The sequence below is a fragment of the Catharus ustulatus genome, chromosome 29, assembly GCF_009819885.2.
Source record: "Catharus ustulatus isolate bCatUst1 chromosome 29, bCatUst1.pri.v2, whole genome shotgun sequence".
NCBI lineage: Eukaryota > Metazoa > Chordata > Aves > Passeriformes > Turdidae > Catharus > Catharus ustulatus.
The window spans coordinates 4,834,634-4,857,426 of record NC_046249.1 but is presented as its reverse complement, the minus strand read 5'-3'; the positions used below and the strand labels follow the sequence as shown (position 1 = coordinate 4,857,426).

The window sequence follows — 22,793 nt, the reverse complement described above, 5'->3', positions numbered from 1 at the left end:
GAATATTCTCTGATTATGAAAAAACCTCCAAAGCCCCTTGTGGAGCCATCCCCAGCTGGAGCAGGAATCACATCTGGTGCCCCTGAGCTGGCTCCAGCCACCCCTCCCAGGCAGGTTTTGGTGTTGTAGAACAGATCTGACCATCACAAAGTTTAAAAGAGGATTTATTGGGAATGTTCACTGTACAACAGAGAAATGGCTTTAACTGGCTCTCAGCTCTAGCTGAAACACAACAAGCAAATCAGAGTGTGAAAAACGAGCAATTGTCTGTAAATCACCAGCAGTTGATGCAGATTTCAAAGTCTACAAAGTACCATCCTCCCTCCCTGAATCCCACCCCGTGTCCCAGCCCTGCCCCACAATGGATCTGAGTCCCTGGGCCTGGCCTGGCCCTGGCAACTCTTCACAGCTTTTGTTGTACATTCAGTTAAGAAATGTCATTGGTGATGAACATTTAAATCAGTGTTGGGCTTTGCTCTTGCTCACCCAACTGTTCCCTGGAACAGCAAATAAAACATTTCTGCACAGTGACACTGGAGGGTGGCAGCTCCACCTGGGGAAAGGTGTCCAGCGAGGAGGCCACTGAGTCCTGCAAGGCACAGGTGACACATCTGCTACAGTGGTGGCAGCCCAGCTGAGAACTCAGCTCTGGTTTGTAAAAATGCAGGCTGGACAGGATTAAAATGCACTTTGGAGTCATCCAAGGATACTGATTCCCTAAAGCACAGTTCTGTGTGTTCCTGCTTTTTAATCCCTCACTGCTGCTTCCCCTGGAGCTGCCATCTGTTGGCAACCCCCCCTGATTCTGCTCCCTCCCTGCTGCCCTTGGCTGATCCCCCAGGGCAGCTGCCCTCAGCTGATTTTGGTAATTTCTGAAGCAAGCACCTGGAATGATTCAAGGGAAAAGGAAAAATCTCAGCTTTTGAGATTAAAACAAAAACATCAGTGACAGGTGTCACTCCTGCTACTCAGCTGCATGAGGTAAAGAGGGAACACCAGGATACCAAAGGCTGCAGTGTGGTTCTGGTTTGGGCATTAATTCCCAGCCAAGGAGGAAAAGACCCCAAATTCCCTTCAATCCCAGCTCAGAGGCTGCTCCACCCCCTTGGACTGGGCAGCTGGAGGGGGACAACACCCAGAGCTCCCAAAACCCAGGCCCTGCCCTGCCCTGTCCCAGCCCTGTTCCTGCTGCCAGCAACCCCTGACAGCCACACCTGGGACCTTCCCAGAGGCTTTTCCAGGCTGGTTCCAGGGAAGCTGCTCTGGCAGTCACAAATCTGGGTCTGCAGCAGCCCTGGGTGTGGGGAGTGTCCCCCATCCCTCATTTCTGGGCAGTTTTCCTTGGTGCAGCTGCAGCCAGGGCTGATCCTACAGGGATGTTGTTCCTAATCCTTATCTGTTCCCTGCAGGAGCTCCAGGACAGACAGCCCTGGCTCTCCGTGACCTTGGCACAGTTTTTTTGGTCTGTCCCTTTGGACAAAGGGGACACACAGAGGGGAGAAAAGCTGCAGCAGTGGCTCAGGGAATGAAGGGTTAATGCCTGGCTGAGCTGGTGCAGTCCTGCAGCTCCATCCTCCAGCCAAAGGGAGCAGCTCCTGCCTTTGCCAGCTCCTCCATCTGCCTCTCCTCCCTGGGAAGCTGGAGCACTGCAGAGCTCTGCAGACAGGCAGCACTGCTCAGGGATCTCTCCCTCTCTTTGTTCCCTCGTGTGCTGCAGCTTTGTTCTTTTGGATGGGATTATCCAGCCCCCAGGAATTCCAGCACCTGCCCAGGGAGGGAAAAGAAGAGCCCAAGAGGCTGTGGATGCACAGGGCTGCTGCCTTGGCACAGGGGAGCAGATTTCCCTCTCCATCAGCTGGAGCTGTGGCTGAGCTGGAGGAATTCCCACTCCTCCCTGGAGGGGCAGGAGGGGGTTAACCCTGGAGCCCAGAAATCAGTCACAACATCCTCTTACAGCCAGGGATGAGCTGATGGCTCCTGGGACTGCAGGAGGATCCTGAGCCAGGGAAGCCCAGCAGCCCCCTCAGGACAGGGGAGAGCAGAAGGGCTGGAGCTGGCTCAGGTGTCCCCAGCATGGCCTGGAGGAGAGCAGGAGCTGGGAGCTCTCAGTCCCTGCCTCTGCTCACCCCAGGGCTGGGGCTCTGCTCCCACTGCAGCATCCACAGAGCAGCTCAGCCTCCCCAGCTGGGAGCTGGGAATGTGCAATGAATTCTCTTAAAAAATACAAAATAGTCTGGGTAATAAATAAAAAAGTCACATGGTCACTGTGGGGAGCTGCTGTCCTTCCCAGGGGGCTGGGGTGGAGCCAGGAGCCAGCTCCAGCCAGGTGAGGGGGTTACTGCCTGTGTGCTCCCAGCTGGAAACGAGCTTCCTCAGAGATTCCATACTGCTCCAGGGGGTCCTGTGGGGAGCACAGGGAGGCACCAGTGAGATGCAGATAAAGCTCAGCAGCCCTTGGGACACACAGGACACAGCAGGTCCAGGGTCCAGGACACACCCAGTGTCCAGGGGAGCCACAGCCACCTCCCTCCCTGAAGCAGGGATGCTCCCAGCACCCAGCAGGGACTGAGCAGCATCTCCACCCACGGATCTGCCCAGGGCTGCTGTGAACTGTTCCAGAGATGCCCCCAGAGGCCAGGCCAGCCCTGGAGTGCCCAGCTCCAAACCTTGGGCCACTCCAGCACTGCACTGTGTGCACCAGGGGGGAGTGAGCACCCAGGGTGGGAGTGAGCACCCAGGGAGGGAGTGAGCACCCAGGGAAGGTGCTCAGGTCTGGCTGTGGAGACCACGGCTCCCTGTGGGATCTGGGATCTCCTCCCCACACACAGCCTGGGCAGGACTGGCAGCACCAGCCCCTGCTGCCATCCAAACATCAGCCACCACCTGAGAAGCCCTGCAGGGACTCACTCACCTTCCCTGTCATTTTCTGGATCTCATTCCTGTAGAAGATCAGGCTCCTCCTCAGGAACTCGTAGCTGCAAAACCAGAACAGAGTACAGGGAGGGCTGAGCAGAGAAGGATGTGGGAAAGTTTCAGATGCTATTTAGAGCTGCAGGGAAGCTTGTCTGGGAGGAGATAAGCACTGCACTCCCAGTTCCTGAACCCAGAGTCCCCAGCAGTGCCCTGTTCTGAGGGCTCAGCCCACCTGGCTCTCCTGAGTGCCTCGACCCACTCCTGGCACTGCTCCTCTGTGGCACACTCAAAGCAGTATTTCCTCTCTGGCTCCTCGATGAAGCCTGCAGGGACAAGGAAAAGGCTCCAGGCAGGTCCTGGCAGAGCTGCTGGTGCTCCCCTGCTACCCTCCCCAGACTCTGCCAGGCCATAATTAGCAGCTCTGTTAATGAAGATGAGTCTGTAACCCCAACCTCCAGCCCCTCTCCCCCTCCCTGGGTGGCTCTGGGTGCCTGGGGCAGCTGCCCACAGCATTTCCCAGCTTAGAGCTGTTAAAGGCCTTGGGAAGAGCAACTTTCCAAAATGAGGGTGAACTGAACTGGAGCAGCACAGTCAAATCCAGGACTGACTCCCTGAGGCCCCTTGCAAGGACACCATGGATTTAAATCCAAGTGGGAAACATCCCTGGGAGAGGAACTGCAGGGAGCAGCCAACTGAGGAGTCAAACTGCACTGGGAGAAATCCCTGAGCTGCCTTTGCTGGAGGATTTTGGGGATTTTCACATGATACTCCCACCATGGAGAGCAGGTCCCAGTGCCACTCCAGTTCTTGAGTAGGACAGAGCCAGGACATGCCAGCAGCTCCTGTCCCCAGAGCTCTGCTGAGCAGACCCTCAGGGCTGCTGCTGCCCAACACCTGGGTCAGGCTGCAGCAGCAGCTGGGGATGTGCTGTGGACACATCCCAACACCAGGCACTGCTGGCTTTGACCTGCTCAGGAATCCTCCAGAGCTCCCAGCATCCCCAAAATGCAGCACATGGTGCTCCAGGCTCAGTGAGCTCAGGCTGTCTGAGGCTCCTTTGGAAGGACAGAGCAGAGCCACAGCTGTGCCTGGCAGCCAGGCCAAAAGATATGGGGATGGCCTTGGAGAAACATCCTGTTATTGTGGCCACATACCTCTGGCACAGGGAGAGCTGAGGATCAAAGGCTGCTCCCAGGGGAGCCAGCCCAGCTGCAGCCCCCACAAGGACAAACAGGGGAGGACAGGGCTGGAGCAGCTTTATCTGAGCCTCTCCAGGATTTTTTTTTGTGGATAAAATGCAGCAGCACAGAGCAGATCTGTCAATAACCAAGCTCCCCCCACAGGGATTCCACAGGCACCCAGTGGGGTCTGGCTGCTGTCAGTGCTGCTCTGCAAATGCCACAGGCTGTGCCATGGGATATCCCTGAGAGCCCCTGGGGCTGCCCTCAGGCACAGTGAGCACCAGCTGGCACCTGGGGAGGGGAAAGGCTGAGCAATTGTTAAAGTTGGAAAAGACCTTTAAGACCCTCAGGTCCAACCATCAGGCCAGCAGCACCATGTTTCCTGTGCCAGTACTTCCAAACCTTTTTGGTGAGTAAATTCCCCCATATCCAACCTAAACCTGTCCTGGGCACAGCTTGTGATCATTTCCTCTTGTCCTGTTCCCTGGGAGCAGGGCCTGACCCCACCAAGGAGGGGAAGGGCTGAGCTGAGTCCACTGTCACCAGAGGAACAGGGACAAGCAGGAACTGAGCAGTGAAACATTTCCCATGTGCCACAAGGGGAAGGCAAAGGGGTGCCCAGGCAGCACTCACTGATGGAGAAAACGTTCTCCTCCTCTTTGGTGATCTTGCAGTGCTCCAGCAGCAGAGCTCCAATGGGCTGGAAAACACATGGAAAGATGGTTTAACCCACAGTGCCCCCAGCACCTCCCTGGAGCCTTTTACACAAGTTTCACAAGCTACTTTGAAAAAATTCAGTCTGATTGCACCATAATTTGTGTTCCTTTAATTGACATTTTCACGCCCATCTCACCTGCAGCACTTTGCATTTGTTAATGCTGGCTCAGATTCAGCCTGGCCTTTACCACTCTGTGATAGCAAAGAAAAACTTTTGCTTTTTAAATCAAAGATGAAACATCTACCATGAGCCCAGAGTAACCAACACTGAGTTGTGCAAGGGCTGTCCTGGAGCCTTGCAGGAGCTTAAACAGCGTGAGGAGAGCTGGAGCAGCTTAGGATGAACAAAAAACCACCTGGTGCTACTCAGGGACATGGGGACAGTGGGTGACACTGGCCATGAACAAGAGCAGCTACAAGAAATCCTTGCCCAAGTGACACAATGTGCCAGAAGCAAATCAGGCAGCAGGGAAGAGATTGAAAACCTGATTTACCTTGTGTTTCATAGAACTCTTTGGGCTGGAAGAGACCTCAAAGCCCATCCAGTGCCACCCCTGCCATGGCAGGGACACCTTCACTGTCCCAGGTTGCTCCAAGCCCCATCCAGCCTGGCCTTGGACACTGCCAGGGATCCAGGGGCAGCCACAGCTGCTCTGGGCACCCTGTGCCAGGGCCTGCCCACCCTCCCAGGGAACAATTCCTGCCCAATATCCCATCCAGCCCTGCCCTCTGGCAGTGGAAGCCATTCCCTGTGTCCTGTCCCTCCAGCCCTTGTCCCCAGTCCCTCTCCAGCTCTCCTGGAGCCTTGCTGAGCTGATGGAAGAGGAAAGGTGGACACTGGTCCAGCTCTGCCCCTGCACCATTTTCCCAGCCCACACAATCAATGCACAGAAAAAGAAAGAAGGAGGGGACCAGACCCCACCCACGAGTCCCAACCCTACCTCGGCCTCATCGGTGCGGAAGTAGAAGAGAAAATTCACCACGAGCTTCACCAGGCGCTTCTTGAGCACTGCAGGGACAGGGGGAGCAGGGCAGGGCTGAGGCAGGGGCACAGGGAGCAGGGGGAACCCTGCCAGGGCACTGCCCCCACCAAAGCACCCCCTGCACCCACCCCCAAACAGTGTGAGTGGCCTCAGGGTGACAAAGCCCCTGAGCAGCTGCTCCAGCAGCTCCTGTGCAGTCAGAGCTCACAGCAGCACCAGCAGTGCCTCAGGCACTCCAGGTAAAGCTGCAGATCCGGGAGCCCTGCCTGCAGCTGCCAGCACAGCTGTCACCAAGGGACAAAGTTCACCAGGTCCTCAGGAGGACAAGGAAGTGAGTACAACACACCAGAGCTGGTTTGCAAGGGGAGATTTCAGAGGAGCTTCTTCCCCAGATCCCCTGGGAATGGGAGCTCTCCCTGGCTCTCCCTGGCCCCAGCCCAGCTCCAGAACCTCCCTTCGTGCCCAGACTGGATCCCACCACTCGTGCTCCCCATTCCCAGCCCTTCCAGTCTGCCTGTCCCCAGTCCTGCCTCCCAGCACTCCCAGCCCTGCCCAGCCACCATCCAGGTTTCCCAGCCTGGATTCTCAACCCTCCCACCCAGCTCCCCCAGTCCCTCTCCTTGTCCCCCAGTAACTCCAGTTCTGTAACTCTCATGTACCCCCAGTCCTGTCCTGGTCCTACTCCCAGTTTCCCACTTGTGATTCTCCAGTTCCTCCAGTCCCACCACCCAGGACACCCAGCCTCTCTCTCCAGTCCCTGCCCAGTATCCCCAGTCCCGATTCTGCACTCGGAGCCCCTCAGGTCACCTTTACCTGCCCCCCCCACCCCACACCTCCCTCCAACCTTGCTCCCCCTCCACCTGCCGCTCCCAACACCCCCAGTTCGCCCAGTCCTGACCTGGTTCTACCCCCAGTTTCTCACTCGTGATTCTCCATTGTCCTCAGTCCCATCAGTATCCCTCACCCAGCTCTCGCAGTCCCTCCTCTCCCTCTTCCCCAGCATTCCCAGTACTCCCAGTCCCTCTGCAGTAACCCCAGCCCTGATTCCACACTCAGGCCCCTCCGCGGACTCCCCCTCACCGTTGCCCTTCTTGGGGACGCTCATGCGGATCTCGGCCGCTTTCTCGGCGGGCTGGCGGGCCAGGGACAGCAGCTCCCGCTCGTTGTAGCGCATGGCGGGCCCGCCCCGGCCCATGGCCCCGCCCGGGGCCGCCGGAAGCGCCGAGCGCGGCACCGGAAGCGCCGAGCGCGGCACCGGAAGCGCCGAGCGCGGCACCGGAAGCGCCGAGCGCGGCACCGGAAGCGCCGAGCGCGGCACCGGAAGCGCCGAGCGCGGCACCGGAAGCGCCGAGCGCGGCACCGGAAGCGCCGAGCGCGGCACCGGAAGCGCCGAGCGCTCGGGCTGGCGGAGCGCGCATGCGCCGGGGCCGCAGCGGGGCCGTGTGCAGGTACGGGCCGGGGGAGGGGGCCCTGAGGGGAGAGGGGGAACCGGGACGGGACTGGGAAACTGGGGAACTGCAGCTGGAAAAGTGGGACGGCTGGATAGGGGGGGACTGGGAAACTGGGTGAGGGGAGACTGGGAGAGATTGGTAAGGAGGGACTGGGAAACTGGAGCTGGAAAACTGGGAGTGCTGGGCAAGGGGAGACTGGGAGAGCTGGGAAATGGGGGACTGAGAGTGCTGGGTGAGGGGAGACTGAGAGAGCTGGGAAATGGACCGGGAGTGCTGGGTGACCTGGGCTGGTGGGGATGGGAGAACTGGAGGATCACGAGTGGGAAGCTGGGGGTGGGATTGGGGCTACTGGGAGGATCAGCGGGGCAGAGCCGGGGGCAGAACTGGGACAGTTACTGGAAAGTACTGGGGGAGAGGCACTGGGGGAACTGGGTAGGAGGATTGGGGATGGTGGAGAATCTGGGCTGGAAAACTGAGGGTGCTGGAAAAGGACGGGCTGGGAGAACTGGGGTGGTGAGGCTGGGGGAAGTGGAGACTCATGAGTGAGAGACTGGGGTAGGACCAGAGCAGGACTGGGGGTACTGGGAGCATTGGGAGGGCAGGACCGGGGGTACCTGGGGCCTCCTGACTGCAGAGTCAGGACTGGAGGTTCTGGAGAGGGACTGGGAGAACTGGGTGACATGGGTGGGAGGACTGGGGGTACTGGGTAAATTGGGGTGGAACTGGGAGAACTGGAGGTCAGGAGAAGCAGGACTGAGGGTATTTGGGGGGGCCTCGACAGGAGAATCAGAACTGGAGTTAGAGGTGAGGGACTGGGAAAGAGGCATTGGGAGAACTGGGTGCTCTGGGTACTGGGGAATCCAGGCTGGGGAACTGGGGGTAGGGTCAGGACAGACTGAGGAGGGACTGGGAGAACTGGGCAGCCTGGGGTGGTGGGGCTGGGGGAACTGCAGAATCACAAGTGGGAGACTGGGGTAGGACCAGGGAAGGACTGGGAGCATTGGGAGGAGCACCTGAGTGGGAGCCTGTGGGCCTGGACTGGAGAACCAGGACTGGAGTTACTGGGGGATGTAGCTGGGGAGAGACTCGGGAAGAGGCACTGGGAGAACTGGGTGCTCTGTGGGGAAGGATTTCGGGTTCCTCAAAGCCCTTTCCAGTGTTTGGGCTCCGTGTGGGGAGGTCTGGGGAGAGCTCTGACCTTGCTGAGGGCAGGGGGGACTCCAGGACCTCACCTGGGGCTTGGGGACACTGCTTAGTGCCCCTGACCCTGCTGGGGGGCTTGGAGGGCTCTGACCCTCCCATGCTTGGGGGTGGCCCTGGGGCTTCTGAGCCTTTGGGGGGTGTTGGGGTGGTGGGGGAGCACCAGACCTGGGTGGTGGAGGGGGAAGCTCCTGGGGCTGCTGGTGCCTCAGGGGAGGAGGGAAGGCTCCTGTTGGGGGTCTCAGGGAGCCTCTGCTGGGGCTTGGGATTGGCTGAGGAGATGGGAAGGGCTCTGAGGGGGGATTTTCTGGATCCTTGTGCTCCTGTTTCTGGGTTGGTGGTACAGGATGTGCTCCATGTGGGATTGCATCCCATGGCATGTCTGGGGTGTCATCCCCAGTTCTGTGGCTCAGTTATCACTCACACTCCTGCCCCTCCTTTCTGCAGACTCTCCGTTTCTCCGGGAGCAGCTGAAGCCCAGAAGTGCCCGCCATGGATTTCCAGCACCGGCCCGGGGGTAAAACGGGCAGCGGGGGCGTGGCCTCGGCCTCGGAGAGCAACCGGGACCGGCGGGAGCGGCTGCGGCAGCTGGCCCTGGAAACCATCGACATCAACAAGGTGGGGACAGCATGGGCCTCCCACGGAGGGGAGAGCACAGTCATGGGCTCCCAGGACGGTTTGGGTTGGAAGGAATGTTAAAGTTCATCCAGGGACACCTCCCACTGTCCCAGGCTGCCCTGTCCAGCCTGGCCTTGGACACTTCCAGGGATCCAGGGGCAGCCACAGCTGCCCTGGGAAATCCATTCCAGGGCCTCACCACCCTCACAGCCAAGAATTTCTTCCCAATATCCCATCTAAACTTGGTCTATTTGAAGCCATTCCCCCTTGTCCTGTCCTGTCCCACTCCAGCCCTTTAGGCTCCACAGTCACCCCAGAGCTTTCTCATCTCCAGGCTGAGGTGTGGATTGGGTTTAAATACTTCTGTTGTTGGGAATAAGGAATACTTGGGACACAGTCACAGGGAGGTACCAGCTCTTGTGTATCCACCCATTTCCAGTCTCCTCAGGGCTGGTTTGGGTTGTGCTGATTCCTGCTGCACTTGGGAATTCTGTCACCAATGCACACAGTTGCTGTTGGTTCTCTCTTGTTTCCTCCTCCTAAAGTTCTCTTGTGCTGCTAATTTAAAATCTGAACTCAGCTACAGGATCCTAGGATATCCTGAGCTGGGAGGGACCCTCAGGGATCATCATACGTGCTCAGGCACCCCAACAATCCCACCCTGAGCACCCCTGAGAGCGGTGTCCAAACACTCCTGGAGCTCTGGCAGCCCTGGGACCATTCCCTGGGGAGCCTGGGCAGTGCCCAGCACTTCCTCCAGTGCAGAACTCTGCAGTATTTTGGTTATTCTCTTGCTTTGCCAATGAATCTTTGCTCATAACTTGTCATTGTTTCCCCAGGACCCCTATTTTATGAAAAACCATCTGGGTTCCTACGAGTGCAAGCTTTGCCTGACGCTCCACAACAATGAGGTGAGGGGACCCCTGCCTGTCCTGGTCCCAGCAGCAGCAGTTTGGGAACAGCAGTAGCTTCAGCAGCTGGGCAGTGAGTGCTGAGCTGTGCACTGGGCAGTGAGTGACACGAGGGGTGGTCAGACCTGACAGTGACAGCAGCACACTGAGGGCAATCTGAACTTTGGAATGAGATTCCTCTACTGAGGATAAAACACCCCTGTCAGGGTGTGATGCAATCTCATGTTTCAATCATGGCTTCATTTAACTTCTACCTTGGTTTTCCTTTCAGGGCAGTTACTTAGCACATACCCAGGGGAAAAAGCATCAGACCAATTTGTAAGTCATCCTCTACCACAACTTTATTCTCCATTACTGAAGCACTTTAATCTGATGATGTTGGGTGTCTTTAACTCCATTGCACTCTGCTTGATTGTTCTTTTGCTGAGGCTCCTCATGCAGCCAGGACACAGCCTGGATCTGCTTTAAAAATGCTGCTGAAAATCTCCATTTTAAGCTAAAGTTCAAATCCAGTTGTGGTGAAATTTCTACAGGAGGAGGGAGAAAGAGGTTTGAAAGCAAACTGAGTCTAGTTAGAAGGATTCTGCCTGCCAGAGCTGCAGGAGTCTTTGGACAATGCTCCCAGGGATGTCAGGGTAGGATTGTTGGGGGGTCTGCAGTGCCAGGGGTTGGATTTGATGATCCCTATGGGTTCTTCCAGCTCAGGAGATTTCAAGATTCTGTGATCTGGATTTGTCAATACAGGTTTGGAGAAGTTTGTAAATTTTATTTTAAGGACTTCAGTTTGCTTTATCTGTGGGTTTGGCTTTTTTTTTTCTTCTTCTGCATTTTGATTTCAAGAATTAAAGTTTTCTCAAATCCATCTGTGGAGCCTGGGTGGATCAGATGGTTGAGTGACAGCCTTTAGCTAGAGGAGGGATGGATACAGCTGGGGAAGGGAAATAGGTTTTCCTGGCATGATTCCTGTGAAGTGCTGTGCTGAGGGATTCAAACTGCTCCTGGGTATCCTTTAGAAACAAGGGCGGGTAACTGTGAAATTCTGAATTAATCCCAGGGCCCGACGAGCTGCCAAGGAAGCCAAGGAAGCCCCTGCCCAGCCTGCCCCAGAGAAAGTCAAAGTGGAAGTGAAGAAATTTGTGAAAATTGGGCGCCCAGGCTACAAAGGTGAGTCAGGAGGTCCCTGGTGGGCAGTGCCTGCAGTGGGGTGTGAATTATTCATCAGTCTTTTTAGCAGCTCTGCCCATGAATAAGATATGGGCTCTCTCCTGGAGTCCTTTTATTGTTCAAATTGCCATGGAACATCTCTTTATTGCTGACAGGCTCCACTTTAATAATAGATGGGTGTGTCTCAGGCTGCCAGGGAGATGATGGCATTTCATCTCTCTGCTCTTGTGCTGCTGCAGCTTTCATTAATGCTGTAAATCACTCACTCTGTGCAGAACTCATGGGGTTATTTATGAAATCCCATCATTTTGGCCTTCAGTACAAAATTTGGCTTTTTAATCTTGCCAGTGCTTTGCCCCACAGCAGCTGAACTTCAGTAGAAGAGAATGATGGAATAATTTAGGTTGGAAAATACATTTAACATCATTGAGTTCAAGAGTAAACTTAGCACTGCCATGGCCACAACTAAAACATGTCCCCAGGAGCCACATCCACTGACATTTTAACCCTTACAGGGATGCTGGTTCCTGGACAGCCCCTTCCAATGCTTTACAGTGACACAATCCCAGCATGGTTTGGGTTGGAAGGGACATTAAACCCCATCCAGTGTCACCCCTGCCATGGCAGGGACACCTTCACTGTCCCAGGCTGCTCCAAACCCCAATGTCCAGCCTGGCCTTGGACACTGCCAGGGATCCAGGGGCAGCCACAGCTGTGCCAGGGCCTGCCCACCCTCCCAGAAGTAGCTTTAGTTAAAGATAATGTGACATTTTGTTTGATAAACAGGTGAAAAATCTGGTAATATTTAAGGTGAAAAATCTTGTAATATTTAATTGTTGGAAACTTTGTGTGTTCCCATAGCAGATGAATGCTGCTCTCACCCTGCTGGGGGATGTTCTCAGCTTGCTTTTTTTTTTCCTCACAGTGACCAAACAGAGGGACCCAGAAACAGGCCAGCAGAGTCTTCTCTTCCAGGTAAGGGCAGGGTTAAAACTCTCCTTGTCAGGGTTTCCAGGTAAAACTGCTGCTCCATGAAATCAATAAGAGTGAGGCCTTATCTTCCTGGTTTCTGCAGCTGATTGTGTTGAGCAAATCTCTGAACTCAGCTTGTCAGGCTGTTTGGTGGGAGAGGAATGTGTAGTGTGAGGTGGAATGAGATGATCCCAGAATCACAGAATAGTTTGGGCTGGATGGGACATTAAAAATTCTCTGTTTCCAACCCCTGTGGTGGGCAGGGACACCTTCCATGAGACCAGGCCTTGGACACTTCCAGGGATGGAGCAGCCACAGCTGCTCTGGACAGCCTGTGCCAGGCCCTCCCCACCCTCATGGGGAACAGCTTCTTCCCAACATCTCTCCCAAATTTCACCTATTTCAGTTTGGGGCTGAAATTTCAGTATTCAAGGTCCCTCCCAGCCCGGACCATCCCGGGATTCTCAGCTCTTTCCTCTGCTCTTTGTTTCCTTTGTACTGGGGATTGCTCTGGGTGTGCTCCACGCTGGGGAAGGTGTTTGGAGCAGAGCTGGGGGTGCAGAGGGGGTTGTTAAGGCTGCTCTGCCCCCCCAGATCGATTACCCTGAGATAGCTGAGAGCATCATGCCCCGGCACCGCTTCATGTCGGCCTACGAGCAGCGCATCGAGCCCCCGGACCGGCGCTGGCAGTACCTGCTGATGGCAGCAGAGCCCTACGAGACCATCGCCTTCAAGGTGAGACATGGGGACACTGCCACAGGGGACCTGGGGAACACTGCCACAGGGGACCTGGGGGACACTGCCACAGGGGACCTGAGAGACCTGCCACAGGGCACCTGGGGGACACTGCCACAGGGGACCTGGGGGACACTGCCACAGGGCACCTGGGGGACACTGCCACAGGGCAAATGGGTGACACTGCCACAGGAGACCTGGGGGACACTGCCACAGGGCACCTGGGGGACACTGCCACAGGGGACCTGGGGGACACTGCCACAGGGCACCTGGGGGACACTGCCACAGGGGACCTGGGGGACACTGCCACAGGGCAAATGGGTGACACTGCCACAGGAGACCTGGGGGACACTGCCACAGGGCACCTGGGGGACACTGCCACAGGGCACCTGGGGGACACCTGCCACAGAGAACCTGGGGGACACCTGCCACAGAGAACCTGGCAGAGCTGCCACAGGAGATCTGCCACACCTGCCATAGGGAACCTGGCAGAGCTGGGAGAGTTCCCTGCCTGCCTTTGCCAGGTCAAGGGAGGGGATTGTCCTGCTCTGCTCTGGTGTCAGGAGAATTAATCCACAAACACCAGAGGTTTATGTCCAAAAAGAAAACAGAGGAGTCCTGTAACTTTATTTAGATAAAGGGAGAGGCCATGGGGCATTCCCCTGGAGTCTCTCAAATTTTTGGAGGATGCAGCCTCCTTTTTATCCCAATTTCCTGGCTGCATTTCCCTCTTTCCCCATTGCTGAGATACTTGAGAGGCACAGACTTCGCAGAGCACCTGATACCTAAGATTCCCCTTTAATATATAACCCTCAATTTTAATTTTTAATTCTTATAGAATTGATGGTTTTCCCCATTGCTTCTTTCATCTTCCAATACCTAGTTTCATTTATCAGCAAGCCTACAGTTTGTTTGTAAAGGCAAATACCTTTTTCCATTCACCAATCAGTGGAATCCATCCCATTGTTTCTTTTATCTCTCAGTGCTGGTTTGATCTACCAGCAGACCCACAGCTTGCTTGTAAAGCCAAATTCATCATTCCTCTCACTGGGGTGGCCTCACCATCCATGATGTGAGAAGGATATTGATCCATTAGAGAGTGTCCAAAGGAGGGACACGGAGCTGGGGAAGGTCTGGGGAGCAGCTGAGGGCACTTGGCTCGTTCAGCTGGAGCAGAGGAGACTGAGGGGAGACTCCTCGGGGGCTGAGCTCTGCTCTGGGACAGGGACAGGAGCCCAGGAAGGGCTGGAGCTGTGTCAGGGCTTGGCATGGAGCTCAGGGAAAGGTTCTTCCCCCCGAGGGTGCTGGCACTGCCCAGGCTCCCCAGGGAATGGTCCCGGCCCCAAGGCTGCCAGAGCTCCAGGAGCGTTTGGACACCGCTCTCAGGGATGCTCAGGGTGGGATTGTTGGGGGGTCTGGGCAGGGCCAGGGGCTGCTCTGATGATCCCTGAGGGTCCCTCCCAGCTCAGGACATTCTGTGATTAATTCCTACTGAACCTCTGATGTCTGTGCTGACCCTCAGGGGTTGATGGAGTGGGAAGGGGGGTCAGGAAGATGTGGCTGGAATTCATTAAAGCCCACTGAGGTTTGGTGGAAGACTCTGGCATGAAAAGCAGACTGTGCTGAACTCTGGGGAGCTGTGAATTCCCAGTGTCTGGCACAGACAGGAGCCTCCTGGGCTTCACTCCTCAGCCTCTGTGCAGATGTTCAGGGAGGGATTTTTGCTGGTTGTCCTTGACCGATAGGGAAGTAACTTAATTCTTTCCTGCCCCCACCTCTGTCTAATAACAGCCCTGCAAGGCCTGGAATAACTGTGCTTATCTCACAGGCTCTGGGGCTAAAAAGGGCCTTTGAGCTAATCTGGTACTGCTAAGAATAGCTCTGTGTTCTCTTTTGGTGCAGGTGCCAAGCAGAGAAATTGATAAAGCAGAAGGAAAGTTTTGGACTCACTGGAACAGAGAAACCAAACAGGTAACTGAGGTTTTGTAATCTTTGTCCTTAAGGGGAGAGAGCAACTTGAGACAGTGACATCAGTTCTGTCCTGCTGCCTCTGATGTTCAAATCTCCATTCCCTCAATGCACCTGTGCAGTGAGAGTTCCTGACAGAGATCCTCCTGTGTGAGATCTTGGAGAGGATTGAATTTCTGGCAGCAGCAGGATGGGGCATAAATATCCAGAGAAAAGGAGGCTCAGGGGGACCCTTCTTGCTCTTACAACTCCCTGACAGGAGGGAGCAGCCAGGTGAGGGTGAGGCTCTGCTCCAGGGAACAGGAGAAAAGACCAGAGGGAAATGCCTCAAGCTGTGCCAGGGGAGGTTTAGGTTGGAGATTGGGAAAATTCCTTCACTGAAAGCATTTTCAGGCATTGGAACAGACTGCCCAGGGCAGTGGTGAAGTCACCACCCCTGGAAGTGTTCAAAAACGTGGATGTGATATTTGTGGACATGATTTAGTGGTGAATGTGGTGGTGGTGCTGGGCTGATGGCTGCACTTGATGATTTTAGGGGTAGAGTTAGGTTTGGCTTTCCCCACCCTGGTGGTTCCATGATAAATGTGCAGCACTGTGTCCTCTCCATGGCTCTGTGCCTTGTGCTGCCTGCACACACCTGGCTGAGGGAGCCTGGGGTGCTCCCCTGTGTCCTGTGAGAGCAGGGGACAGTGCCTGGGGGGGTCCCACCCCTCACAGGAACCTCAGTGCTCAGAGTCCAGAGCAGTTAAAATCTGGGGCAGCACTGGCACCACTCACAGCTGCTGCCAGGGCTGGGACATCTGAGGGTAACAGGAGCTGTCACCAGGGTGCTGGGCACTGCCCAGGCTCCCCAGGGAATGGTCCCAAGGCTGCCAGAGCTCCAGGAGAGTTTGGAGCTCTCAGGGTGGGATTGTTGGGGGGTCTGTGCAAGAACAGGGGCTGCACTGATGATCCCTGTGAGATCCAGCTCAGGATATTCCAGGATTCTGTGAATCTCTAATTAATTGTTCCTTTTTCTCTGCTTTCCTCCCATTCCCAGTTCTTCCTTCAGTTCCACTTCAAGATGGAGAAGCCCCCAGCCCCCCCAAACCTCCCCCCAGGGCCCCCGACCGTCAAGCGGCCGCCGCCCCCTCCCCTGATGAACGGGCTGCCCCCACGGCCCCCCCTGCCCGACTCCATGCCTCCCCCTCCCCCTGGGGGCATGGCCCTGCCCCCCATGCCCCCCTCTGGGCCAGTGCCACCCCCACCCGTGCCCCCCCAGCTGCCCCCAGCCCCCGGGGTGCCCCCCCCTGCTCCCCTGCCCCCCATGATGCGGCCGCCGCTCCCCACGGAGGGGCCGGGCACCATCCCCCCTCCCCCTCCCTCCAACTGAAGCCCCTCCTGGACTCCATCCCGTGGGATTTGTGTCTTTTTAACTGCAGCTCACCCCTGATTCAGGGAACAGTTCCTTTTTGTATGTCTGGAAACCTGGCTGAATCCTGTAGGTTCATTAAAAGGTTTTTGATTTTCCTTTCCCTCTGGTTTCCTGTGCTGCTGTGGGTTCCCTTTCCTCACCCCTTAGGTACAGGAGGTATTCCCAGGCTGGTTGTATTTTGGAAATTCTCCAAAGAGGAGGCAAAGGATTGGGAATCTCAAGGCAGCCCTCTCCTGCCTGGGTATCCCACTCAGGCTGGGACACACCCATTAATTACCCCTATTAGTGACCTCCCATTAATCAGTTTTGATTCAAACAAAGCCCTTCATCTCTGCTCATTCATGAGGGGAACATGGAAAGGCTCTATTAAATCTTAGTTTATTATTATAATTCATTAAGTGTCAGTACCTGCTGTCACATGATTTTATTGTGTGTCCCACTGACAGCTCTGTTCAGGCAAGGTTTTAGTTCTCTGTGGGTTTATTAATCCTGAATGTTTCCTTCCAACCATCACTTGGTACCCATAACAAAGCAGCACTTCTGCCATTTCTCTGGCCTTTCCCAGGTTCCTGTCCCTGACTTGGGGGGTCAGTAGGGGACCCTGGAGGGCTCAGAGAGTGAGGGCATGGCCAGGGCTGGGGTTCCTGAGCAGTTCTGGTTGGAGTCATGGGAGCCCTGCAGCTGCACCCCTTTGATGGGCAAACAAAAGCTGCTGGGCTGAGATGGTTCCAGTCAGTCACAGAATCCCAGACTGGTTTGGTTGGGAGGGACATTAAATCCCATCCAGTGCCACCCTGGCATGGCAGGGACACCTTCCACTGTCCCAGGCTGCTCCAAGCCCCATCCAGCCTGGCCTTGGACACTGCCAGGGATCCAGGGGCAGCCACAGCTGCTCTGGGCACCCTGTGCCAGGGCCTGCCCACCCTCCCAGGGAACAATTCCTGCCCAATATCCCATCCAGCCCTGCCCTCTGGCAGTGGAAGCCATTCCCTGTGTCCTGTCCCTCCATCCCTTGTCCCCAGTCCCTCTCCAGCTCTCCTGGAGCCCCTTCAGGCCCTGCAAGGGGCTCTCAGCTCTCCCTGGAGCCTTCTCTTCTCCAGGTGAGCACCCCCAGCTCTCCTGGACAGAGGGCTCCAGCCCTGGCAGCAGCTCCATGGCCTTTGTCAGCTCCTGGGGAAGTGACCTCAGACTCCCCCAGCCCTCCCTGTGGTGTCCATGTCCTGCTCCAGGCTGGGTTCTCTGTCTGTCCCTGAGCTCCAGACTGCAAATGCTTGGGAAGAGAAGGGTCTGACTTTCCAGGGAGCTTTTCCATTGGGACATTTCCCCTTGCCAAAATCAGGAGATCCCTTGGGTGTGGGGGGCAGGTTTCCAGGATGGTTTAGGCAGGTGGCAATTGCAGCTGTTCCAGTGAGTCCAGGCATCTCATGGAGGGAAAAGTCCTCGTGTGTGAGAGTTTCTAAGGGAGGTACTGAGTATTCAAAGCCCTCAGGCTGCTGCTGGTTCTCATTCCCAGCATGAAGCCCTTTTCCAGGGCAGCCTGTTGAGCTGCAGGGTGTGAGGAAAAGGTTTTCCAGCCAGAAGAGAGAATGCTTTCCATACATTGACTGATTTCTGCCCATGATCTGCCCCTGTCCCCCTCCTCCTGCTCTGGCTCGCTCTCCCCTCCCGGTGTTTCAGTGCTGATGGGGTTGGACGTGCCAGTCCCCATGAGGATCCCATTCCAGACACTCATCCTCCTTTAGAAAACATCCAGAGTCAAGGCCGTGCATCCCTACGAGCGAGTGCAACAGCTTCGATTTTTGAACGTTTCCAAAACGAGCTGCAGACCCAAAAATAGAACAAAACAAAGTTTCTTTGCCACCTCCCTCGCTCCTCTGCAGCGCGACAGCCCCGGGGCGGCTCAGGGGAGGTTGTTGTGCCTCGGCCACTCAAGGCCACCCGTGGTTAAAAGGGAGACGCCGCCCTCCCTCTTCCTGCCGAGGGCTTGGGATGCGTGAGCTGCTCCAGGGACCGGCTCAGGTGGGACCATGAGCGCTCTCAGGGAGCTCCTGCTGTGCCTGCTGCTGCTGCTCCCCTCTGCAGCTCTGCCTAGGAAACAGGGAAGGGATTCCCTGCTGGGAGAGCTGCGGCTGGAGGCAGAAGGGAGGAAGGTGGGAAATGGAAGTTTGCAGGAGACACCCAGGTCCAGGAGAGCTGCTGCCACTCACCTCCTCTCCAAGGCTGAGCCAGGAGCCAGGTGCCCGCAGGGAGGGGCTGAGGAGGGGGCCCTGGGCTGGTCCAGCCCGCAGCCCTGGCCCCTCGGGGGCCTGGAAGGGCCCGTGTGCAGGGTGAGGATGGAGCAGGACGGGGCCACCCCGAGGCACCTGGAGGTGGTGGGTGTGCTCAGCCACTACGAGAGCAGCTTCATCAAACTGCTGAGGCGGCGCCGGAGCTGGGACGGGAACTTGGCGGGGACCTTCGGGCTGTGCCGGGCCGGGGAGGCGGGGGCTGCTCCCCATCCCCTGCAGAGCATCCACGAGCACGTGCTGGAGCCCGGCCTGGAGAGATTCCTTGTCCTGCACCTGGAGGAAGGTTGGTGGCAGAGCCCTGCAGGCTCCGAGGTGGAGCAGGGAGGGGAAGGATGCAGGGCTCAGGGTGGTGATGCTGTTTGCTGGCCCTAAGCCAGGGATTTAAACACAGAATTAAATTTGGAGGGTGGGTTCCCTTTAAAAGCAGCAAAGTGATGGAGTGAGGTGTTTCTGGGCACCTTTTTAAGGAGGTTTGGCAGTGAGGTTGGCTCTGCCATCTGTCCCTGCCTCTGAGCAACACCCAGGTGCCACATTCCAGCAGCGTTTGGACACCGCTCTCAGGGATGCTCAGGGTGGGATTGTTGGGGTGTCTGTGCAGGGCCAGGGGTGGGACTGATGATTCTTGACAGTCCCTTCCAGCTTAGGACATTCTGTGATTCTTGGTGACTTCTGCTCCACTCTCCTGAGCGTTTCTCACTCTCTGCCCTAACAGATGGGTTTGGGTCCCATCCCAGCTCTGGGGAGGAGGGAGGGGCTTGGAGCCAGCTGGTCCCGCTGTGCCCTGAGCCCGGCACGTGCTGATCTCCCACTCTTGGGGCTGTGGAGGGGTCCTGGCCTGTCCTGCAGCCTTATGAGCACAGAACCCTGAACACACAATCCCGTCCCATCCCGGGGGTGGTGCCGGTGCTTCTCGGCAGTAACACCCTCCGATTTCCTCCATAACAAGAGGATGATGGTTGTGACTTTTGTCCCTGAAATCTTCCTTCTCTCCTGGGATTTGGATTTTCAGCTGAACTCCCCAGGGCCGGGCAGTGGGGAAGTGGAAGTGGCTCTTCTTTCCCCAGCAGAGGCCACAACGTCCCCGAGCCCTGGAGAGCAGATTTCCATGGGATCTGGGGGGAGGCAGCTCCCTGCTCGCCGGGGACAGGGTGTGTCCTGCTCTCCATCTCGCTGGGGCTGGGGACGGGATTTGCTGTGTCCCTTCACCCCCTCGGCTCCTGTCCCCGGTCCCTGCTCTCTGCATGGGGACAGTACTCGGCCCGAAGCCCCCTCCTCACCCCCGGAGGGGATTCACGGCCGTGTCTCCCCGGTTCCAGTGCAGTGGGAAGCGCAGGTGAAGCTGCGGTTCCAGCTGCTTTTCCAGGCGGAGGTGGGACGGGCTCTGGGAGAGCTGCAGGCGGCCGTGATGCTCTTCTACCTGGGCCGCCGGGAGGGCTCCGGGCCCCCGCAGGAGCTGCTGCTCACCGGAGCGGGGCTGGCACGGGACCAGGTGGGTGCGGGGCTGGGTGGGGGCAGGGGACGGGAGGGATGTCCCGGCTCTGCTCCCAGTGCCTTTGTCATCCCTCCCGGTCCGCCCAACAACCCCTGCTGCTCCCTTCGCTCTCCCCTCCCAATTCATTCATCGTTCCTCCAGTCCATTCACAATCCCCTCCCAGTCCATTCACAATCCCTTCCCAGTTCATTCACAATCCCCTCCCAGCTCCTTTGTCACCCCTCCCGGTCCCTTTGCCGTCCCCTCCCAGCCTGTCCGCCCCGTCTGCCGCTCCCGCCGTGCCTGAAGATGGAGCTCTTGTCCCGTCCCAGCTCCCGCAGGGCCAGAGCGGCTGCCCGAGGTCCCAGAGGGTACAGCCCGCTCTGGGTACCCCTCGTTTGCCCTCTCGGGGGTTCACTGCATTCTCTGCACCCCGCGGTCCCCGGAGCAGGGCTGGGGCTGGGGGCGAAGCTCGCAGTGATCCCCACCCCCCGGGCCACCGCGGGCTGGGTGAGCCGGAGCCCGCAGGGACCACAGCGGGGCTCACAGGAGTGTGTCCCCCGTGACGTCTCACCCACGCCCTCGGGGCTTCTGTGTCTTGTGCCTCGGTGCAGAGGCTCTGCCTCTCCAGGGACACGCAGTACCTGGCGCTGGCAGCCGCCGCAGCCTCGGTGACCCGCAGCGCGGAGCGGCTCCGCTTCTCGGCGTCCCTGGCCATCCACGGCGGCGCGGGAGGTACGGACGGGGACACACCCTGGGGACAGCAGCATCCCTGCCCTCGTGTCCTCGTTGGGGGTCCTCTCAGGCCCACGAGAGGCGGTGGGGACATGCAGGAGACCCCAGAGCAGCGCCCTCACCTCTCGTCGCCGCTGCAGGTGCTCCCCTGCCCCGCACGGAGGTGCAGCAGCTCCTGTTCGGCTCCGATGACAAATGTTTCACCCGCATGACCCCGGTGCTGCTGCTGCTGGCCAAGTCACGGCAGCAGGAGGAGGAAGAGGAGGAAGAGGAGGCCTTGGCCCCGTCCTCCTACCTCTCTGCTGAGGGGGTGCTGGACACGGCTCCGTACCCACAGCTCAGGTCCGTGGCCGTGGCTGCAGGCACGGGAGGCAGGGCTGGGAGAGGGAGTGGGACAGGGGCAATCCCTGCTGTGGGACCATGGGGGGCTGTAGGGCCTGGTGGGACCCCCAGGGTACACGGGGTACCCGTGACTCTCCCTGTGCTCTCCTTGCAGCCCAGCCCAGGCCGGGACCGAGGAGCTGCCGCTCCCCACTGCCCCGAGCCAAGCCAACACTTCATCCCCAGCGCCCGGGGGCAGCGCCCAGTTCCTGGCAGTCCTGACCCAGTTCATCCGGCAGCTCCTGAACTCCTCCAGTGAGCCGCCCCCCCAGCCCAGTGCCCACCACTGGCTGGACTTCGAGGTGATGGAGACCCTCCCTCACCAGCTGCTCAACCTGTCGGAGGAGGCGGCGCTGGAGCGCCTGGTGCAGTCGGAGGAGCCCTCGGTGCTGCTGCTGCCCCAGGACAGCGGGGCCGTGCTGGAGCAGCACCTGGGGGACTGGCAGCCGGAGGGCACCGTGCTGCAGCTGCTGATGGGCAAACTGCAGGTGCTCATCCAGGAGCTCAGGGACATCCCGGCTTTCCAAGCCAACGCGGCGCTTTTCCAGCACCTCCTGACCTTCTGCTATTACCCAGGCGAGCCGGGCCAGGCCGAGGCGGCCGAGGGGGACCCGGGCCCGCGGAAGCTGCGCACGCTGCTGCTGCTGAAGGCGCTGCAGTCGGTGCGGGCGCGCTGGCAGGAGCACAGAAAGGTGCAGCGGCAGAACCGCAGCGCTCGGCACCAGGCGCACTGCCGGCTGCAGGAGCTCACCATCGACCTGCGCGACCGCCACTTCATCGTCATGCCCACCGCCTACGTGGCCAACAACTGCGAGGGGCCCTGCCGGCTGCCGCTGTCCTCGCGCATCTCCAGCTACTTCTCGCACACGGTGCTGCTGCTGGACGTGCAGGAGCGGGGCTCGCCGCTGCGCAGGGCTCCGTGCTGCGTGCCCGTGCGCTACTCGGACCAGCTCATCATCAGCCTCTCCTCGGACGGGCTGGAGATCCGCAAGTTCCCCAACATGGTGGCAGAGGAGTGCGGCTGCCGGTGAGGCTCCCGCGGCCTCCCCGCCCGCCCCACCCCGGCCCTGTCCCGGTTTGCCCTCCCGGCTCGGGATCTGGTGCTTCTCTCCGAGACGGGAGCTCCCGTGTGTCCTTTCCCCCGTGTGTCCTTTCCCCCGTGTGTGCTTTGGCTCTGCTTCTGGGTTCATCCATGCCTGTCCCTGGGGCTGCTCCGTGTTCCCTGGGCTGTCCCCGCTCCCGCTGCTGAGGATGCCCGAGGTGCCCGCGGGTTCTGATCCGCGGGGCGGGTTAGGCTGGGTACGGGCACGGCGGGAGGGCAAAGCTTGGCAGATCCAGGCAGGACCATTGTTATTTATCCCTTACTCTGCTCCTGTAGTGGCTGGGAAGGGCAGGTGCTGCTTCCTCCAAGCCTTGCAGCATCCTCTGGCCATTCCCCATCCCACGGCCCATCACGGGCCCCCCCTGGCCACAGGCTCCACTTGTGACAGCAGAGCGAGAGCCCAAATCCCCTGGCAGAGACCTGCCTTGCCCTGGGGCCACGTCTCTGTGTGAGCCGGGGCCGTGAGGAGCTGCTGGCTGTGGCTTGGGGCTCCCGGCCAGGTCACATCTGCGTCACCCCGAGCTGACCCCGCTGCCGGGGCCGGGGGAGGAGGGAGGGAGCGATCCCATTACAGGTCCCGGGCTTCTCA

The 22,793-nt window shown here is 58.2% G+C and overlaps 3 protein-coding genes across 4 annotated transcripts; 2 read left to right on the top strand and 1 right to left on the bottom strand.

Annotated features, from left to right (window-relative positions):
- Positions 1-2,182: 2,182 nt before the first annotated feature.
- On the bottom strand, positions 2,183-7,008 carry PLEKHJ1 (pleckstrin homology domain containing J1). Its single transcript, XM_033082224.1, has 6 exons — positions 6,875-7,008; positions 5,753-5,820; positions 4,728-4,794; positions 3,146-3,236; positions 2,912-2,975; positions 2,183-2,401 (listed from the first exon to the last, which is right to left on the bottom strand). Exons 1-6 carry the CDS (start codon positions 6,987-6,989, stop codon positions 2,336-2,338), a joined length of 471 nt encoding a protein of 156 aa, XP_032938115.1. The 5' UTR covers positions 6,990-7,008; the 3' UTR covers positions 2,183-2,335.
- A 174-nt stretch (positions 7,009-7,182) lies between these two features.
- Positions 7,183-16,327, top strand: SF3A2 (splicing factor 3a subunit 2). Of its 2 annotated transcripts, XM_033082517.2 has the most exons (9): positions 7,183-7,242; positions 8,893-9,063; positions 9,903-9,974; positions 10,246-10,292; positions 11,029-11,138; positions 12,064-12,113; positions 12,705-12,845; positions 14,748-14,816; positions 15,853-16,327. In XM_033082517.2, exons 2-9 carry the CDS (start codon positions 8,938-8,940, stop codon positions 16,183-16,185), a joined length of 948 nt encoding a protein of 315 aa, XP_032938408.1. In that variant the 5' UTR covers positions 7,183-7,242; positions 8,893-8,937; the 3' UTR covers positions 16,186-16,327. The 2 variants fall into 2 exon arrangements, with proteins under 2 accessions (XP_032938408.1, XP_032938409.1); XM_033082518.2 differs by lacking the exon at positions 7,183-7,242 and having other exon boundaries at positions 8,656-9,063.
- A 1,007-nt stretch (positions 16,328-17,334) lies between these two features.
- Positions 17,335-22,211, top strand: AMH (anti-Mullerian hormone). The gene is made up of 5 exons (XM_033081898.2): positions 17,335-18,798; positions 19,832-20,004; positions 20,601-20,721; positions 20,862-21,063; positions 21,218-22,211. Exons 1-5 carry the CDS (start codon positions 18,255-18,257, stop codon positions 22,131-22,133), a joined length of 1,956 nt encoding a protein of 651 aa, XP_032937789.1. The 5' UTR covers positions 17,335-18,254; the 3' UTR covers positions 22,134-22,211.
- The last annotated feature ends 582 nt before the right edge of the window (positions 22,212-22,793 follow it).

Coding starts and splice junctions, on each gene's coding strand:
- PLEKHJ1 (XM_033082224.1), bottom strand. CDS start 6,989: ATGGGCCGGGGCGGGCCCGCCATGCGCTACAACGAGCGGGAGCTGCTG. Junction 3,237..4,727: donor GGAGAACGTTTTCTCCATCA/GTGAGTGCTGCC, acceptor TTGTCCCTGCAG/GCTTCATCGAGGAGCCAGAG. Junction 2,976..3,145: donor GAGGCACTCAGGAGAGCCAG/GTGGGCTGAGCC, acceptor CTGGTTTTGCAG/CTACGAGTTCCTGAGGAGGA.
- SF3A2 (XM_033082517.2), top strand. CDS start 8,938: ATGGATTTCCAGCACCGGCCCGGGGGTAAAACGGGCAGCGGGGGCGTG. Junction 9,064..9,902: donor AAACCATCGACATCAACAAG/GTGGGGACAGCA, acceptor TTGTTTCCCCAG/GACCCCTATTTTATGAAAAA. Junction 12,114..12,704: donor AGCAGAGTCTTCTCTTCCAG/GTAAGGGCAGGG, acceptor CTGCCCCCCCAG/ATCGATTACCCTGAGATAGC.
- AMH (XM_033081898.2), top strand. CDS start 18,255: ATGAGCGCTCTCAGGGAGCTCCTGCTGTGCCTGCTGCTGCTGCTCCCC. Junction 20,722..20,861: donor CATCCACGGCGGCGCGGGAG/GTACGGACGGGG, acceptor TCGCCGCTGCAG/GTGCTCCCCTGCCCCGCACG. Junction 21,064..21,217: donor GCTCCGTACCCACAGCTCAG/GTCCGTGGCCGT, acceptor CTCTCCTTGCAG/CCCAGCCCAGGCCGGGACCG.